Below are 19,904 nucleotides of genomic sequence, written 5' to 3' on the forward strand. Positions count from 1 at the left end.
CACTGGCAAAGAGCTCAAATTTTAAAGTGAATGACGGAAGTTAAAATGTTGTCACTTTATAACAAAATGAGTTGTCTTTTTAATCCATGTAGAAGTTTATAAATGATAGGTTTTAAGCCCTTTCACTGCAGTATTCATATTGGCAGTAGATTGAATAACAAGTCTAGTCTAACTATCTAGTCTAACTATATGCAGTACCCGAATATGGTACATTGTTAATGTTTAGCCCTCTTTCACTTATCACCAAAACTGTCCAGAGGGCTGATATGAAAATAAGCAGGAAGAAAAAGGGGAAGTAAGCAGAGTCAATTCCTCTGTGGGTGGGTTTTAGCTTCTTGCATCACAGACTAACACACACTTCATGGAAGGCGAGCTACTGAGTCAAAGGTTCATGCCACTGCTTCGAGTCTCAGCACCTGTTTGTCTGATGCTTGGCCTTTTTTTGGGAGCGGGGACTGTCTAGGTAAGTGACAAGTCTCTTTGAATGTAGGCTGTAAGGTCAAGAAGTATTTTTAGTCATTTATTCAATGATAGAAGCAACTTTATGCATGCGTCTCATTTGAAAGACTACAAGTACTAATAAGTATCATGCAGCTTTCTGCAAGTACCGGATTGTACTGTTTGTATGCAGATGCTAAATTAAATGTGTCATAACTATAAAACTACAAATATATATGTCAAATCATAGTGACATTATCTGACAAAATGCAATATTTTGTTGACACTGATGTACTACAGTGTTTTCTGCTGTACTTTGCAGTGTTGAGAACTTGTTGCATGTTTTGTATGACTCTATCTTGCAGTACTAGAGTGATGTAGATATAAGTTGGGTTTATGATCTGATAGTAGTTTCGTGTGGTTGCCTCCTATATCACTTATGCATGACAAATATTTTGTTTTTAGTGAATTAGTGAGCACTTTTCTGCATTACAATTTGTGAAATGCTCCCTAAAGCTAATTTTGTTTACATGCATCACAGGAAATTTAAAATCCCATGAGTGTATTCTTATAATTCACCTTCACAGAATACCACAATCTCAAATTGATGTGGTATCTTAATCTGTGAGTGGGAGAGTATTCGCTGTGGTTTAGATTAACACTTGTGACTCAGACTGAACATCTATGTCACACTCTTTTTTATTTTTTTGCTCTTGCTGTCTCTGTCCTATACACACACAAACACATATACACACACGCACACACATTTTCTTGTACATACCACACACTTATCTTTCGGAAACGTCAGGAAAGAGAGCATCTTGACAGGTTCCTGTTAAACTAAGTCTTTCATCGGATATGGTTATGTTTGCAGTGTCATACATAGCAAATATCATGCAACAAAATAAATAATTGTATTACATTTATTAGTATTTAAGATTATTTCTGTGGGGCCTTTTACAACTTAAACACATTGCACTGTCTTTGTCACAGTGTGCATAGTTGCACATTAACAAGCCGCTTGTCAGTCACTCTCACAGACAACCAACTCATAAGTGGTCAAACGTATTTTGAGATATATCTTGTCTTGTAAAAAGATGAGTGTATGACATTAAAAAGGTTATTTTAAGGATGCTGTTTGGCTACTCTTGACCAATGTTGTGAGTGAAAAGTTGCACTGTGAACAGCAATGATTGCATTTTTGATAGCTGATAGCTTTGTGTTTTTCGAGTGCAGTTGCTCAATTCATAATTTGCAGATAGTCAAATGGACGGCTCTAGTTATACAGAAATTCACAACCCAAGAACACACAAACCACTGAGAGGTAAAGCGTCACAAAGTGAGAAAAAAAACCTAGTGTTAAAAAGTTCTTACACTCTGCAGAAACAAAAAGTGCATGTAACATGTAGTATTAAAATAGTAAGGGGTGAAGTGGTGTGTGTAACAGCACGCATCACATGTATGTAACATGTTAAAAATACTAACAATAACCACATTTGAGACAAGATATAATGTCGGATTGAAGTACAGCAGGGCACTTGGTCTCTTCTCCCTTCATATTGCAGTACAACACTGATGCAACTTCCCTATGAGTTTGTCTGTGTCAGCCACCGTGAGTCAACTCCCTTCAGAAAATGAAAAAAAAAAAAATCCTCCTCTGGTAGCCACAATACAGTGAAATATGGGGGTTAGGTTTCAGTCAATACGCGCCACTCGATCAGACAGAAAGAGAGCGGGAGGAATAGCACATCAGCGTGTCTACTACCCATTACCAGGGTTTGTTGACCTCTACTAAAGTTAGTGATGTGAAAAAACATTAGGCGGAGACAAATGAGGAATGAGTAAACAATGCTTCACAGAATAGGGAACACTGCTGTCTGTATATGACGGCACAAACAAAACCAGTAGGTATTGTCACTGTAGTGTGAAGAAATGTCTCTCTCCTGGTTAGCAGGGAGTGACAGAAGTTTCTGGTAGTGTTATAGTTACAGTTCAGATGATAGAAGGAAGTGCTCACAAGCTGAAAATAGGCTGAGCTGAAGTGCAAACACATCTGACAGAGACTAACAGACCATAAGCATTCAGCTGTGTAACAAGGGTGAGTTTGAGCATCTGACTTATTGTCCATATTTGTCATGGCACTATCCCAGTATGACTTCCTACCATTAATGCACTGTATACTTGTTGACTTTCTGTACTTTAAAATTATATGTGTGTTAAACATTTTTAGAGTTGAACAGAGTAGCCGTTCAACACCAAGTAGCTCCTGCTTAAAGGACTTTTATTTTCTGCTGTTGCATTTCGAGCACGAGGCTTCTGGGAAGAAGTCTGAGATATCTTTTGACCCAGCACCCATCCTATTCGGTACTGGGATGTGCAAAAGTAGAGTAAAGTAGAGTTTCTGCTTAACGAGAGCACGTCTGTGAATAGCGCTTTTTGGTAATAGTGGTGGTGGTTTTATATCATCAGTCGTCTGCAACTAAAGCTGCACTAAAACTGATTTTGTTTGTCTATTTCATAGTAGATGTTACTTACACACACAGGCCTGTCACTGGTGTATCTTTTGACTTTCAGTTCAATTCAAAGAACTTTATTTATCTCCAGCAGGCCAGTTTAAAAGTATGCGCAGCAGAGCACCCACACGTACACATACATCTTAACAAAACACACAGGATATGACACAATTATTAGTCAGAAAACCAAAACAGGAAAAAATATAAAGTGCATATTAAGAGAGCAGTAACAACAAAAGTTCTACAAGCAAACTACATATTTTAAAGTGCTTTAAAAGTGTCAATTGGGATAAATTATACTACATGTCAAGGATTATTGTGTTGCTGATTTTGTGTTGATTTTCTACCTTTTAATAGCACATAAACTGATAGGCTGAACAAAGGCAAAAACACACCTACAGTCTAGTGAATTAGGTTTCAAGTTGCATCTCTGGAGGTGAAAGTTTAATTTCAGTACTGGTGGTTAGAAGGTGCTGAAAACAAGACACCATATACTGTCATAAAATAAAAAGAGATAACAGAAAAGGTGTTTTAATATGGTACTATTAAACATGATCATAATATAGGTAAATGCAATTATTGGTGTGTGTGTGTGTGTGTGTGTGTGAGAGAGAGAGAGAGAGAGAGAGAGAGAGAGAGAGAGAGAGAGAGAGAGAGAGAGAGAGAGAGCATGTGAGACACCAAATATCTAAGAACTTACATTTCAGGATGTATTACACGCACTTACAATAAGTAGCTGAGTTGCTGCTGGGTCATTGGATTCTAAAAATAGAATAGAAAACCAAGCTTAAAAAGTGGTGTTTGTGTAAAGTAAGGTTTCCCCATCAGGGCAGTCAAAAACATTTGCATTTACTGTATGTGACATGAACCACCACCACCAAAAAACCTTTGGATGCAAGCAACTGTGCTGTATTCCCGTACAACTTCTCATATTACAAAGATTTAGTGGAAGGAGACAAGTAGTAGTAGTAGACAAGGAAACTGGCGGACGCTTTTATCCAAAATCTACTCACACAGTCACCCACTACAAAAGCATAGATTTGGGTCACTGAGCTAATGACCAGGATATACATGTAACTATAGCTCAGGGAAACAGATGTGGCATGGGAGGAAATTTTGGAAACAGAGGATGTCGTCGGCATTAAAAGTAGGGCTTATGCAAACTACAGCTAATCACACACTGATAAGTGCTCACCCTCATGCTGCATGTCTCTTCATCTCTTTCCAGATCTATACTCTCACCTGCCGTAGTGGTGTTGCTCTGACTCTATGAAGTGTGGGTACGTATTCACTTAAATTCTGTCTAAAGAGATCTACTCGTAAAATGTTTTTGAAGGTAATGAAAATAAAAGACTAATTCAACGTGAAGTGCAACAGAACACATGGCTGTCTTATACTGCTAAGCTAAGCATAGTAATAATGGGTGAGTCGGTCACAGCTCTAAGTGTTAAGGTGTGACTGTGGTGTGAGTGTGCTGTCTCAGTCATCTAGATACTATGCTGCTATTATGCTTTTCATAAAGTTTATATTATTTCTTGTTCCCACGTAGATAAATCTTGACTCAATCATGTCAGAATACATACTGGAAGAAACTTTCATAAAACGATCTCAGCAGAAGAAGAAGACCTCCCCCTTAAACTACAAGGAGAGATGGTTTATTCTTACTCAGGAAAAAATATCCTACTATGATTTTGATCCTGACAAAGGGGTGAGTACATACATGAAACTCTAAAATTCCTGTATTTAAATAAAAATATCTTATTGCACACATTGCATTCAAACATTATGTCTTAACTTTAAAGTCCTGTGCAGCTGCATGTGTCTGTTTATCCCTGAGTTACTTTATCTGTTTCCTCATCTGTTAAGCAGAAGCGAAAAGGTTTAAAGGGATCCGTTGACCTTGAAAAGATCAAGTGTGTAGAGACGGTTCAGCCAGAGCCCAACGCCCCGCTAGAGCGCATGTATGCATTCCAGGTAGATATTTTTGTCTATTTTTACTTCTTTAACCAAGAGGGACAGCAATGAAGGTTATAGACAAATCTGCAAAAATGTAAATAATTTCAGCCACTTCACCTTTTCACTGGTATAAAACCCCCTACCTCTATCCTTCCTGGTTCCTTTTGGGGATGGAAAGAAAGGGTTGTGAAGTTACTTCAGCTCAGATTCTGTGACAACAAGATTGTTATTTATCAAAATATCAGTTTCGGCTACATACTAAAGCATGTGGAATATATTTCTTCTTTAATAATGTTTCAATTTCGAGTCACTGAGACAAAGCTGTTCTATTCTCCAATTGTTAATATTGTGAAAGTCCTCTGTAAAGAGTGAAACCATCTCTCACACTCAGATGAACTGGGGACTTTCAGTGACAATGCAGGTGTTGCCATTGCTTACATGTTAACTTACAAGACAAGGTAGCTTGTAAAAAGGTTTCTGGCTTATATTAGCTATAAGAGAAACCCCCAAATGAACAGTTTGTAGAGTTTCTATCTTCAGTTGATGTAAATATAATTGCATACATCCTGTCATATTTACAACACATTAATCTGATCCAATATATTGAACGATAGATAACTGACAAAAAAACAGCTGATGGCTATTTTCTTTTTCATTTTCACCACAGATCATTTACGACGAGGGGCCGCTGTATATCTTTGCGAAGACTGAAGATATTCGGACCCAGTGGATAAAGAAGCTGAAAGAAAGTTGGTATATGCATACAAATTTACAATTTTATCTGATGTTTTTGTGTATTGACAGTCACAGTATCTCATATATGCAATGTTAAACCATATCTTAACATCACCCAGTGCCTGCACAACAGAGGAGCTGTGTGCCTATACAGATGCAAATGTTGATTTAATGTAAATGTCCTTGTGGTGTGTGTGTGTGTGTGTGTGTGTGTGTGTGTGTGTGTGTGTGTGTGTGTGTGTGTGTGTGTGTCCATACTCGTGCACAGTGGTGCGCTTCAACAAAGATCTGATGCAGAAGTATCACCCTTGTTTCTGGGTGGATGGGACATGGCTGTGCTGCCAGCAGGAAGTCAAACAAGCTATGGGGTGCAAGGTGCTGGATAGTAAAAACGGTGAGAACAAGAGTCCCTTTGGTTTGAAATCTGCCACAATCAACAACTTAACTTTGACAAAATTGACAGATTTAAATAATGTTATGATTAATAGGCTTTACATCTAAAGCATCTCGGCGAAGGGGATCCAGAAAACCTCTCCCTCCTACTCCAGTAGAGGTATACACACAGTCCTATAAGAACAGCATTCACTGATTACAGACAGACTTTTTTAATAACACATCCACTAATCTTACCTTGTTTCAGGAGAAGCCTGGCCGGCCTTTACCTCCACAGCCGCCTGAGCCACCTGGCCCCTCTATAGGTATGACTGTCATAGCAGAGTATTGTTACACACCCATGACACCTCAGGACCTGGAGCTGAGGAAGGACGAAGAGTACACCATCCTTGAGATGGCTGACTCAAACTGGTGGAGAGCTCGGGACAAATATGGGTGAGATGAGTGTGATACAAAAGTTAACAGAGGAGATGTCGCTAGTGAGTTAAAAGAAAGCAGTAGAAATCTATTATTATTAAATATGAGTTTTAAAAATCATGTTTATTCTTAATCTCATTAATCTCTGATGTGAATATACAGTATGTCCTAGACCTGCATCTACATCAAAACAGACAGAAAAGTCTCTCCAAAAGTAAAATGATTGGAATATTGAGAATTTTTTTATTGATGCATTTGAAGTGCATGCATTTTAAAAAGTGCATAAAGTGCTGCAGACAAGCCCTTAGAGATATGAATATGTATATGTACAATATGTATGTGTTCTTCATGCATTTCATCAAATGAATTATCTTGCCTACCTCATCCCATGTGCCATATAGATAAGGGAAAATAAGGAAATAAGAACATTGTGTAGCATGATTGGTACAAGGTCATTTCAATACTTATCATCTCCTATTTAAATATATTAAATGTGTATATAGAGAGCCAGGAGCATGAATTTGTTTATGAGATACTACTAACCAAAATGCACAGCTACTTGTGTATTTGTCTGTGTGCCTGTGGTTATTATATTGGGTTTGCTTTGTTCTTTTCTTTTGCAGAAAAGAAGGATACATACCAAGTAATTATGTTGTGGAAGCAGAAAATGGGTTAGAAAGATTTGAGTGAGTATGGGCTCTAATATACAGTCTCCAAATTAATGAATTGGTTTCCATTATTAGTGGATAATATATCATTTACTGTATATCACAGTATAATTTACTGTATATCTTCTGTTAGTAGATGAACCCTTCATAAAGTTCCCTATTAAAAAAAACATGTATAGTTGTGCGTAAATGTATTTTTGATCGCTGAAGCAATAAAAACTTAAAAAAGACTATTCAGGAATAATAATACTCACCTTTATTTTCACAGCTGGTATTGCAAGAATACAAACCGTAGCCAGGCAGAAAAGCTACTGAGGACTGAGGTAAACTCAATGAATGAAATTCTGATACTTATACAAAATGGTATCAACAAATAAGTTGAACTTAGCCAAATTATATGAACTACTTATTTTCAAGTTTGTGTGTTGTTTCCCGCTCTCAGAACAAAGATGGAGGGTTCTTGGTACGAGACTCAAGCAAGGCTGGGAAGTACACAGTGTCTTTGTTCAGCAAGGGTGGCGGGTGAGTAAGCTGACACTGCTACATGGTGCACCATTTCTATACTGTATCCAGTAGCTCCAGTCATGTGTGAACATATAAAAAGAAGAACTGTATGAAATGAAAGCGGAAACAGTGGGCCACAGAGGGAGAGAGATGTAAATTATTTATGCAAAACTTGGATTAATCTGCCAGCAGAACTTTTCATCACATGACTCTGAAACTGAACTATACTGTGGATAACGCAGAGGAGATACTACCTACTCATGCATACATGATCTATGATAACCAACTGTGTCAATGAAGACCTATTGACTAGTTTTATTGTAAGTTAATCTTCCTTTTCCTCTCCACAGGGAAACTGGAGGAAGTTGCAGACATTATAACATCTGTACCACTGCACAAGGACAGTTTTACCTGGCAGAGAAGCATAATTTCAGTACCATCCCAGAGCTTATCAACTACCACCAGCATAACGCCGCAGGTCAATAGCTCTGAACATAAAGATATCTCATATCTTATTTCTTTGGTATGTGTTATACAATAGGATATGACTAAATTCAGTTGAGGGAGCAGGAAAAAGGAAGTGACTCAGCAGGTGAAAAAGCAACAAAATATATGCACACAAGCAGAATATGAAAGAATGTTTGATATGTCCATCTGTCCTATCAAACATTTTAATTTAAAGGTAATAAAGTGGTTATGTTTTCTCCCTCACTAGGTATGGTTAGCAGGCTGAAATACATTGTATCTAACCGGGCACGGCCTCCATCAACAGCAGGTCTTGGCTATGGTAAGTGTTTAAATATGACTTGAGTTACAGGCTACAGGGATTAGATGCACCTGCTTTCTTGGCTTCTGAATATATTCTCCTCTTAATCATTACTAAAGGTGATTAATCTGGTAGTTAACTTGATGACTGATTAGGAATGTGTGCAATATATGAACTGCCAATTCTCTAACATTGTATAAACATTGCATGTATTAACATAATAATCATGATAGTAATGATAATTGCTGTTGCTTATACTGTACTGTATACTGAAATATCTGACTCATTCTACTGTATATACTGTTTAGTCTATGCTATTTATCCACTTATATCAAGACACTTGCTATTGTTTATCTGGTTGGATGCTAACAGCATTTTGGTGCACTGGTACCTACTGCATGCAATGACAAAGCTGAATCTAATCTAATCGAATTTGTAATTAGCATTTATGGGCAAAAGGTCATTTGTTGAGCAATTGTCAGTCTAACTTTATTTATATAGCACTTTTCTAAGCATAGTTGCAAGGTACTTCATCATAAAACAAACAGAGTAACTATAAAATATGCTAAAATAATGATATTGCTTTAGAAATAGAGCACAGAATCAAGGTCAAGGTAAACTTTATTATCCCAGATAGGGAAATTCAGGTGGTCAAGTTGCAGAATTATACAAAGCAGTAATAAAAACAGATATAAATACAGTCATACAATATGCAGGCCCCTCTTCCATTGCCCTAACACACACACCCACACACACACACAGAAAATTATTGAGAAACATATAAAAAATTAAACCAAAACAGATTAAAAACAGTTCAAATGTAAGAAAATGCTCTCAGATAAAAGTGTGTATTTAAAAATGATTTTAAAAGTGTTCCTCTGCCCTCTCTTGTATGCCCCAGGTGTGTGGGAGATTGACCCCCGTTACCTCACCTTCATCAAGGAGCTGGGCACTGGTCAGTTCGGAGTGGTGAAGTACGGAAAATGGCAGGGCCAGCATGACGTGGCCATTAAGATGATTAAAGAAGGCTCCATGTCAGAAGATGATTTCATAGAAGAAGCCAAAATCATGATGTAAGAAAAACTAAGTGAATTTTAGACTGAGCTCACACGTCTTGCATTGACTGCAGTTTAAATGATAAACACCAGTGTTGATTTTGTGCCTGAGACTCATAAAGCTGATGTGTCACACTGGGAAGTGTGGCTTCTATAACCTCTATGAGGAAAACTAGCTCATAAGATCTAACTTCCTTCTCCTTTTTGCTCAAACCAGGCAGCTTCGCCATGAGAACCTGGTCCAGCTATACGGTGTCAGCACTAAACAGAGACCCATTTATATAGTGACTGAGTTCCTCTCCAATGGCTGCCTGCTAACCTACCTCAGAGAGGGCCTGAAACAGCACCCAACAGCCGTGCAGCTCCTAGAGATGTGTAAAGACGTCTCTGAGGGCATGGCCTATCTCGAGTCGAAGCAATACATCCACAGAGACCTGGTGAGAGACGAGGATACACGTCCCACTGCATTCCTACATCACTGCATCACCCTATGTTGAAATACACTGGGATTAGGTGGTTGAAGATAGTAGGTTTAATTATTACAATTAAATCAAGAGTGCGTTGTTTACTTTATCCTCAGGCTGCCAGGAACTGCTTAGTAGATGGCAATGGTACTGTCAAAGTGACTGACTTTGGACTGTCAAGGTAAAATACCTCACATGAACTACAGGACACATAAATAGACACTGGTGGCTGATAAGGTATGACATTGAATCCCTCTTCCTCTATCCACAGGTATGTCTTAGATGATGAGTACACAAGCTCTGCAGGTTCAAAATTCCCTGTTCGCTGGTCGCCTCCTGAGGTTCTCCTCTACTGCAAATTCAGCAGCAAGTCAGACATCTGGGCATATGGTGAGTAAACATATATGTACAGAAATCCATGTTTCTTTTTAAATTAATTTCATGATGAACTGTCAGTTCATGGCTGTGTTTCTGGACTGTTATAAGTGTAATCTATTTCTAAATTACTTAAACTATATATTCATATCTGTATACAAGCATTTTACCTATGTGCATGCATATTTTATCAGGGGTTCTAATGTGGGAGGTGTACACTTTGGGACGGCTTCCGTATGAACGCCTAAACAACACGGAAATAGTGGAGCAGGTGTCCCGGGGACTGCGCCTCTTCCGCCCCCAGCTGGCCAATGAAAAGGTCTACAGCATCATGTCAAGCTGTTGGCTTGATGTAAGTGAAATCTATATTGTAATGTGGTTTTCAATGGAGGTTACATGGGGGGAAAAATTGAATTATGACAATGACACTGTACAGAGACTGATATTATCATGATGATATTTTCCAACAACCAATCTTACTTTGCTTTATTTTCAGAAAGCAGATGAGAGACCTACGTTTCTAGAGCTGGCATCGACTGTTCAGGATTTGTTGTATGAGCTCCAGTAGACCTCAAAATGATGTCCACACCAACAAACACAAACACACACAGCCACACAGCCACACAGCCACACAGCCACTCCAACAGTTCACTCAGATCCCCACAGAGCAGCATCTCCATGTATTCTGGAAGGTTAACACAATCTTTAAAACAGTTAAAACCAGTTGAACTGAGGTCCTCTGTAATGTGAATATGTGTAATGTGAATGTCACTATAACTCATTGATTTAAATAGCCTACATATCACATTATTACAAGTACAGTCGCTACCCTATAGACTAGCTTTTGAAATTTGTATATTTCATTGAAGTTAAATTGAGTAAAAGATTATTGTATTGTCTTTATTGTATTCTGTGGAATCATTGTTAAATGTATACATTTGCATGTGGAAACAAGCTTTGTAAAAGCATATATGTTGCACAAATACAAGCCAAGTTTGCCCGGCTTTGAAATGATTGTGTAATGAAAATGACTGTCAAAACATCTGAGACTTGTCATTATTAAATTCTAATCAAATATAAACTGTTTTTGATGTCACAAGGACACTTCTGCAACGGTAAGTGTTAGTTTTATTGGTATAATTAAATAGTGTATCAACATGAAGGTATACAGTAGGTGTTTTTTTTCTTGTGATTTACTTATTTTATTAGTTTTTAACAGTTTACTAAATGTAAAGCAATAGCAAAAGCCTCTTTCCTCCTTTCTAGTACAGTATATCTGCTGTTTGATGGAGTTTGTTTTTTCAACAAAAAATAGTACATCGTACGTCAGGCACAAAACAAGTACTCAATACAATACAGGAGTGCAACAAAAACAGTATGTAAATACTTATAAAAAATAATAATACAAATACAGTGAGACAAAAAAATCCCAAATAAGTTAAAAAATTAAATAATTATAAGAATTTGAAAAACGTACATGGGAAGAGGGAAATTAATTTGACCTCAGGGGGTTTTTAATATGTCATTCAGTACGGGATTCTATATATGTGGTGACGTGTGCCGTCATAGGAACGCGCTCTCTGATTGGTCGAACCACTTCCTGTTTCCCGTCTTGCACATACATACACGTGAAGGTCAGCAATTGAGCCATAAGACATTCATAATTAGAGAAATACTGCTGCTACGATTGGTTTTTATCCGAATATGGACGGCCAGGGAGCGACAGCGGACCCTCAGCTTCAGCACTTCATCGAGATCGAGTCTCAAAAACAAAGATTTCAGCAGCTGGTGCATCAAATGACGGAGGTTTGCTGGGTAAGCTAGCAGTGCAGCTTTGCAGTTTGCTTTTTACATATCTTTCAGGGGCTAAAACTGTTAGGTTGTCTTCTATAGGCATAACAGCTGCAGATAAATGTATTATCTGCTGTGTCCAAATACTACTTTTCTTATATTACCTTATTAGTGAAAGAAGTTACGTGTACTTAAGTAACGTAAGTTAATGGACATCGAAAAGAGGCTGATGATATCTTGTTTCAGACATCTGTCGCTGCTGTGTGTGACTTATAAACGATATGTCACTCCTGTTTCACTGGAAGATGAAGATGACAACAGGCAGTGTGGTGGCAAGTAGATAAATACATTTACTCAAGTACTGTACTGTAAAATTTTGAGGTACTTGTACTTTACTAGAACATTTTCATTCCTTCACCACAATTCAGAGGAAAATATTGTGCTATTTACTACATTTATATGACAGCTGTAGTTACTTTACAGATTAAGATTTCACATCCAACACATTGGATGTGTTGCACTGTTATAAACTACCCAACGTTATATTAAGTAACTAAAATGAGCTCCTCCTTGACCAACTACAACAGAAAAATACTACTTGCACATCAAATTCATGAGTAATTAAAATCCAATAATATGATAGGTAATAGTAAAACAGTCATAGGAACATATTCTTTGAATTATGAGTACTTTTACTCTGGATACTTTGAGTACACTTTGCTAATAAAACTGACATTTTCAATCCAGGACTATTGCTGGCAATGGAAGTATTTTTATATTGTAGGGTTGCTACTTTTTCATTAAGTAAAGGATCTGAATAAATTAAATTACTCTCGAGATTAAACATTTTGTCTATAAAATTCCTTAGAGCCCAATGTGGCATCTTCAAATATCATGTTTGTCTGATCAACAGTCTAAAATCCAAAGATAATCAGTTCACCGTCATGTATGACACAAAAAAGCTCAAATCCTCACATTTAAGAAGCAGCAACCAGCAAATTCTTGACAATTTTCCATAGAAAATGACTAAAACATTTATCAGTATAGTTGCTGATTAATTTTCAACTTATTGTTGCAGCTGTAATTAGCTGCCAGTGTTACACAGTAGCTCCTGGTTAAAAATGGGACCTGTCAATGGCTTGCTGTTTTTATGTGGCACACAGCAGTGATATAATCAGCAATGGTATGTGCCAGTAAGAATCACCATATGTCAGGGTGGGAAGTGGTTGCAGTGGAACACAGTGACATACTGTTTTTATGTGCTGTATGCCAAACAAACAATGGCAGCATACAACTAACAATAGGCCTTTTTTCCCTCAGGACAGGTTTTGACATATCACAACAGGAAAAGCTCACGTGTACATAAATTATGAGTTAAAGCAGAATCCGTTTAGCTGCTTCGGTTTCAGGGTCTTACATAAATTCAGTGTTCTACTTTTACATTGTACGAGCAGCTGTAGTTAAAATAAATATCTCTGTCTTCTGTTTTCAGGAGAAGTGCATGGACAAACCCGGGCCAAAGCTGGACTCAAGGACAGAAATGTGCTTCGTTAACTGTGTGGAGCGATTTATTGACACCAGCCAGTTCATCCTAAACAGGCTTGAACAGACTCAGAGGAGCAGGGGGTCACTCTCTGAGTCCATGTCAGAATAAAAACCAACTCTGCAAGGATGATAACAGATGCAAAAGGCCCTTCAGCCGAAACAAGACCGTTTTGGTCCCGACGCAGCTGTCTATATGTTGCAGAACTGTCCGTTCATCTGGAAGAAGGAACAACAGGAAGTGTTACTTTTGATACAAGTGCCTCAGATTAACACCTTGTATCTTGCCCCTGCGACTCATGCAGAAGTGTTGGGTTTGATTTGTCCTCCATGTGGTGGGATATGAGTCTTACACAACTGTTAAATTGTGGTCTGTTGCTGGCAGTGACTTGATGTTGGTTTTGTTTCTTTTGTCATGATATACACATGGAATTCAGTAAGTCATGGATACTGTTAAATACAGTTGGACTGTGTTGAATATAAATTGCTGCAACTAGTGGGTGAAGTGTGGGAGACTGCAGCAAGATACACACATCTGGGACATTCAGCACGTTCACCACACCTGCTGCAAGTTAAGAGAACAAACAGTCTCTTGACCGAAGAGGTGTGATCAACTGCTAAAGGTTTTGGACTGTACATATGCAATAAACAAAATGCCAAATAATTCTGTCTCTTAAGGAAAAGTGTAGTCATTTAATGTTGTAGTTATGTTTTAATCAACATCAAACACAAAAGGCACAGTTACATCAGATATGTTACAGCTTGGCACATGTTGGGGAAGTCATTTATACAGGGAAACGGCATTCTTTGGTCAGGCTTGTATATAATACTGAGGTATTAAGTAACTCAGAGGAATTACTCAAACTTGTTCATCAACAACACATGATTAAAACTTATTCAGGGCAAAGAAAGGTTTGTTTTTTTTGCCTTAACACTGGTCATAAGTCAGTTTATACATTTGTACAGTATATGATCAAGATTAAAAGTGCAAAACTATGACTACGGTTATTAAAAAAAGGCACATTCTGGCTTCAGTTATTTTTTAACTAATGTAAAAATTGTACACAGCAGTGCAACAGACATTCACTTTCATATTTAAAGATAGTTTCTTGTATAAATTATACAATAGTTTAATTTTGGTCTGTCTTTTAGAAAAAATATGTGGACGTACCATCATGTTCAACTAAGTACATCATTTAAGTTGTACATGCGATCCAGTGTGCTCATAGCAACATATGCTCATATTAAGAAACCTTTGTTCATCCAGTGCATTCTGCATTGTGTAAGACAGACTCGAAATTCAGATTTAGTAAAACTAACTTGTCACATTGTAAAGCTGTGATGTGCATTAAAGCTTCTTAATTGCAATAAGCAATTTTTCTTAGTAGGGAAGGCTACTGGTCCTCCTTAAAGAGCTCTCTAGCGCACTGTGTACCCCACCTGTTCTTTGAACTTCCTTCTCTGGGCAGCTTTAACTCATCCTCTGCTTGGCTGTCATGGCTGGGAAGAGCCACATAAGGCTGGTGGCCCCACGGAAAGCCCTGAGGACCCTTCCTAAGGTAGAGTGGGAGAGAATCCCAGCTAAATGTAATGTCCTTGAAGGCATGGAGGAGGAAGATCCCCAAAATGATGGTGAGGAACCCGCTGATAGTTCCCACCACTCCATCAGTGGTCATGCTCAACCATTCCTTGAAGAGGATAGCTGAACAGGCCATGACGGATGTGGTGAAGAAGACGTAGTAGATGGGCGTGACGATGGAGGTATTATAGATGTCGAGGGCTTTGTTCAGGTAACTGATTTGAACACTGACACAGATTACCAGGCAGATGACTAAGGACCAGAACAGGGGTTCCTTCAGCACGGCTGTTCCAGAAAACAGCTCCTTAATGCCAATGCCCAGGCCCTTGACACAAGACACAGAGAGGGAGCCAATCACAGAGCAGATCAGGATGTAGACCAGCACATTCTTCTGTCCAAAACGCGGAGCCACGGCAAAGATAAGAACCAGGCTGCTTCCAACAACGCACACAGCAAACACAATGAAACCTAGTGGGAGCATTCAGAAATGAGTTAGTACCCTGAAAAAAACCCCTCCAGCTGTTATCTGGGATTCATTTTCTCCACAGCATGGTTAATCAAGTCACACAGGGGGATTCGCACCCATCAAGCTCTGTTCCTACCTGGGTCTTTGAGCTTTTCAGCCATGGCACTGAGGGAAGCAACCTCTTCTTCCTGCGGGGCATGGATCACCATCACTGTGGAGCCCAAAACACACAGCAAACAACCAATCTTCCCATGCACATTCAGCCTCTCATTCAGAAAGTAAGAGGACAGCACAGCGCTGGAAGAGAAAAAACAAACATTGCAGACAGAGTGTTATCACACATGCATATTTAAAGGTGGTGATGGCAATATTATATTTTTTTTTACCGAATTCATGTTAATGAAGGTATGTGTCACTTGCTCAATGCAATAGTGCGGTTCAATGTGTTTTTAATAGAAGAATCAATTCATTGTTGGTTTTGGTCTTTTCATGGGATTTCTTGGCAATAAGAAAAATATTGACCATCACTAGAATCATCCTTTAACGTGTTGAGAGAGCTAGGAGTGTTATTTGTATTCTCACATTTTCTGTATCACACTAAGAGAATGACCTGATAACATCAGTGGTATGAAAAGCTGCAAAATAAAACCTTAAAACAAGTACCTTACAAGTACACTCAATGCCCCCAGAGGTGTCACAAGTGTGGCTGGCGCAAATGCATACGCAGCAAAGTTTGCGGCCTCTCCAGTTCCCACTAGAACATAAGTATAAGTATACCATAAGTATATGCAAATTTATAGCTGTGGCAGCTGATTAGGATTTGACAAATGATTTTCTTCAAACCCACAAGTGAAAATGTGCTCTTTGAAGGAATGTGTACTTCAGACAGATGGTGTGGGTGCTGCATGTACTGCAAAAAATACCAAACCCACACCAACTTCATTTCCACTTTGAAAAACAAAGAGCACAATGTTCACTGGCAAGGCTGGTTGGCAGTGTAAGTGAAAAAATAAAAAACAGCTGACCATGTCACCCATTTTACCAGCAGAATTAAGAGTGTGAATCATGCACTCACTTGAAATTAGTCCTGCCCACCACAGCCATTCCTTCAGATACGCATACCCCCCTTGACCTGTGACATACAGAAAACAAAAATGAAGTAAATATTGTACAAATAATCACTCCAAAATATTCCTCACTGATTTTAAGTTGAAGGGTCATTGGGTTATTTCACCAACAGCCAGCTTCTTATCAAAACATCATTATACCTAATTTACACCCTGTAAGTTATTGGCCTTAATTAATAAGCGGTAACATCCTCCTGACTTATTATTTTAATACTCATACAGACATGCCCTCCTTTTCAGTAATATCTAATTATATTTGTCAGTGGTGGAATATAAAATAATACGGAATATAACAAAAAACAGATACACAATCATTTTATGCTACTTTATGCTTCTACTCCACTACATTTTAAAGGGAAAATATTGTGCTTTTTACTCCACTACATTTATCTGACAGCTGTAGATATGACTGGTTACTTACACATACGATCACCTTATAAAATACAAAGTATTGTTGTAGATTAAACAATAACAGTATATTACATTTTTGAAGATTGCTCCACCTCAGCCAACAACTTTAAAATCTCCCTACAGTAATGCACCAGTAATTATATATTGTAACACAGACAGGGGTGCTGCAAATTAAGAGATGATTATACTTTCCTTCAATACAGATTTTAAGCTTTATTTTAACAAACTTGAACAACAGTACCTGCTCGCATTGAACCCTTGCTAGCCAATCGCAGCAGGCCCTTCTTCTTCAGGATGAAACTTGCGCCGATAAAAACACTGGAGCTCACAGCGAGCGAGAGACCAATGTAGAAGTCCAAACGGTTCACTTCCATCTGAAACAACGAACAACACTTCACTTATTAATTTACGTCTTTATGTTGCTGTTTCAACCAACTCTCGCATGAGAAACGAAGCCTTCGTCTACTTCCCAGGACTCGAGCAACAGGCGACCGATAAGTAAAATCACATGATGGGCGAGTAGCTTGAAACTAGCTTTTTAGACAGCTAGAGATGCCATGAATAGGAAGACTTACAACTTCTGCAACTTCTTTTTTGCGTTTTTAACGGCCGCGTAACGTTAAAATTCCGTAAATACTCGGTTGTCACGTCAACCCCATTCGTCGTCGTTAACTGCAGGCAACGGAGCAGCTGATTAACTGTCAGTCAACGCAGCACTTCCTGGTTATTGCTAAGGCAACCAAAAGGGGGCGGCCTTTCTCCACTCCAGTCCTGTCACATACTATGCTGCTAAACTATATCCTATTAGCAATGGTGGAAGATGTTATTCAGACCCTTTACTTAAAAAATAGCAGTGATAACACTTTATACTTAGGGTACAACTTTAAAATTCCTCAAATACTTTACCTCGGTTGTAACGCTTCAACAAGCTACACGCAATTTCCGCTTGTTTAAATATATTTACTGAAAACATTATCTTCGGTTTATTGCTTGATAATTTAATAATGAAAGAATAGAAAATCGAGAGAGAGATGGTTTTTTTAGGAATTTCGTTTCACTTAAGTTTCGTTTCTCAAGTTTCACTAAGCTAATTTCTAGTCCCCTCTATTAAACACAATTCAAGGTGCGACATGAACAAAATCTCTCTCATGAACAAAAGCAAAGAGCTCTTTGCTGGCTCTTTACATCTATCAAAAATCTGACTCCTCTCTTATATTAAAAATGCAAGACGTGACACACACCAAATTCACTCAGGTGAAATATCTGGACTTCTACTACTTTTGTGTAAAGTCATCTAGTGACAACAGGAAGAGATGGCAAACTGCATGTGGGCCCACTGCCTGTGCTGTCTGAGAACTCACAGGCAGCATTGTACAACTTGATTATGTGTGAGGGAACATCAAAGGTCGGTCCGCTACTGTATTAATCAGCCAATCCGCATACAGGAAAGTTGAGCGCAGGAAAGTGGCACGCGCACATCCATTATTCCACTGAGCAACTGTCATAGGAATGAAGGGGTACCGCTTCCGACGCTGTATCCGGTTTTCTTTGGGTGCTTTTCATTACGCTAACGTGACGTGACTCCTCGTTTCTCTCACTCGCGTCTCTTCCTCGCGCCTTAGCTCCTCCCAGCGAGGATGAGAGAGAGAGATGCGGGGACGGAGGAATTTAATTTATGAAACGGGACATCCCCATCGCATTCATGTACAATTAATGAACACTTTACACTGTTACTTAATAGTTTCTACATAATGAAGTTTATAGATTTATAAACAAGGCTCGGGAACAGAGACCACGCCGAGTACACATCCCACTTCCGCACTATAAAGTATTTAGGCACACCCCATCCGTTCTTCTCCTCTCGTCTCAGTTGCCATCCCTCCCACCCTAACCCCTCTCTTTTCATCAACCATCCTTTCTCCTCTGTTTTAACACAGGAACGGGGGGCTCTATCCAGGCGATGGACCGGAGAGACAGTTCCCCCACTCAGAGTCTCAACCTCTCTCCCCTGTTCCCTCCTACCTCCCTACTGTTGGCAGTCGTCGTCCAGTCGACATACCATACATCCATCATCGTCCCTTAACCCTCCATTCTATGTTCCTCAACTCTCACACCTCACCCCTTTCATCTCCCCATCACTTCATCCCCCCATCCTTAATCCTTCATCAGGTTCTCCAACCCATCCATCAGCATATCAGCTCTCTTTCATTATCTTAATTAAACTATTGAAATCTAATGTTCTCGGTGTGGTCTCAGTTAGTGAATTGGTAGCTGGAGGGAAAACACCTGCTAACTGCTCCAATATTTTATCATCATTATCATCTGTCTGTCACAGAATATGACACGAACAGACAATTTAAATCTGTTAATTACTGAAAGAACAGAACCGACATAAAGGAACAACAGAAACAGCTGTAGTCTGCAGAATATGTGTAGGAAAGTCTACTGGTTTTTGTTTCTATTATTATAACTGTTTTCAGGCCCCCTTTACAATTATGAGTTTTCTTACGCCTGGGACACACTGGATGCGTGAACCTCAGCAGTGCGTGTGCGTCGCTGAACTGCTGCGTCTGGCACGCTTGTAGCGTCCACACTGGAAGCGTGTCTGCTGCGGCGCTTCTGCCACTGGCAGCCCTATCTCTCTCGTTTTCCCTGTCTATTACTGCCGAGAACCGCGCGCGTCACGCGGAGAAAATAGGCGAGA

The 19,904-nt window shown here is 38.9% G+C and overlaps 3 protein-coding genes across 5 annotated transcripts; 2 read left to right on the plus strand and 1 right to left on the minus strand.

Moving 5' to 3' along the window:
- Positions 1-335: 335 nt before the first annotated feature.
- btk (Bruton agammaglobulinemia tyrosine kinase) lies at positions 336-11,326 on the plus strand. Of its 3 annotated transcripts, none has more exons than XM_067599735.1 (19): positions 336-463; positions 4,180-4,231; positions 4,501-4,659; positions 4,821-4,925; positions 5,575-5,656; positions 5,911-6,036; positions 6,131-6,195; positions 6,283-6,470; positions 7,076-7,138; positions 7,389-7,443; positions 7,563-7,642; positions 7,975-8,102; positions 8,340-8,411; positions 9,292-9,463; positions 9,663-9,882; positions 10,026-10,090; positions 10,181-10,299; positions 10,479-10,636; positions 10,781-11,326. In XM_067599735.1, exons 3-19 carry the CDS (start codon positions 4,519-4,521, stop codon positions 10,850-10,852), a joined length of 1,911 nt encoding a protein of 636 aa, XP_067455836.1. In that variant the 5' UTR covers positions 336-463; positions 4,180-4,231; positions 4,501-4,518; the 3' UTR covers positions 10,853-11,326. The 3 variants fall into 3 exon arrangements, with proteins under 3 accessions (XP_067455836.1, XP_067455837.1, XP_067455838.1); XM_067599736.1 differs by lacking the exon at positions 336-463 and adding an exon at positions 2,383-2,536; XM_067599737.1 differs by lacking the exons at positions 336-463; positions 4,180-4,231; positions 4,501-4,659; positions 4,821-4,925 and having other exon boundaries at positions 5,575-5,660.
- Positions 11,327-11,868: 542 nt separating this feature from the next.
- timm8a (translocase of inner mitochondrial membrane 8 homolog A (yeast)) lies at positions 11,869-14,281 on the plus strand. The gene is made up of 2 exons (XM_067599739.1): positions 11,869-12,099; positions 13,568-14,281. The coding sequence occupies exons 1-2, from the start codon at positions 11,989-11,991 to the stop codon at positions 13,727-13,729; spliced, it is 273 nt and encodes a 90-aa protein (XP_067455840.1). The 5' UTR covers positions 11,869-11,988; the 3' UTR covers positions 13,730-14,281.
- Positions 14,282-14,309: 28 nt separating this feature from the next.
- On the minus strand, positions 14,310-18,066 carry zgc:101583 (uncharacterized protein LOC494104 homolog). The gene is made up of 6 exons (XM_067599738.1): positions 17,776-18,066; positions 17,442-17,574; positions 16,738-16,794; positions 16,326-16,416; positions 15,799-15,959; positions 14,310-15,664 (listed from the first exon to the last, which is right to left on the minus strand). Exons 2-6 carry the CDS (start codon positions 17,572-17,574, stop codon positions 15,012-15,014), a joined length of 1,095 nt encoding a protein of 364 aa, XP_067455839.1. The 5' UTR covers positions 17,776-18,066; the 3' UTR covers positions 14,310-15,011.
- Positions 18,067-19,904: the final 1,838 nt, after the last annotated feature.

Source organism: Thunnus thynnus, chromosome 9, assembly GCF_963924715.1.
Source record: "Thunnus thynnus chromosome 9, fThuThy2.1, whole genome shotgun sequence".
NCBI lineage: Eukaryota > Metazoa > Chordata > Actinopteri > Scombriformes > Scombridae > Thunnus > Thunnus thynnus.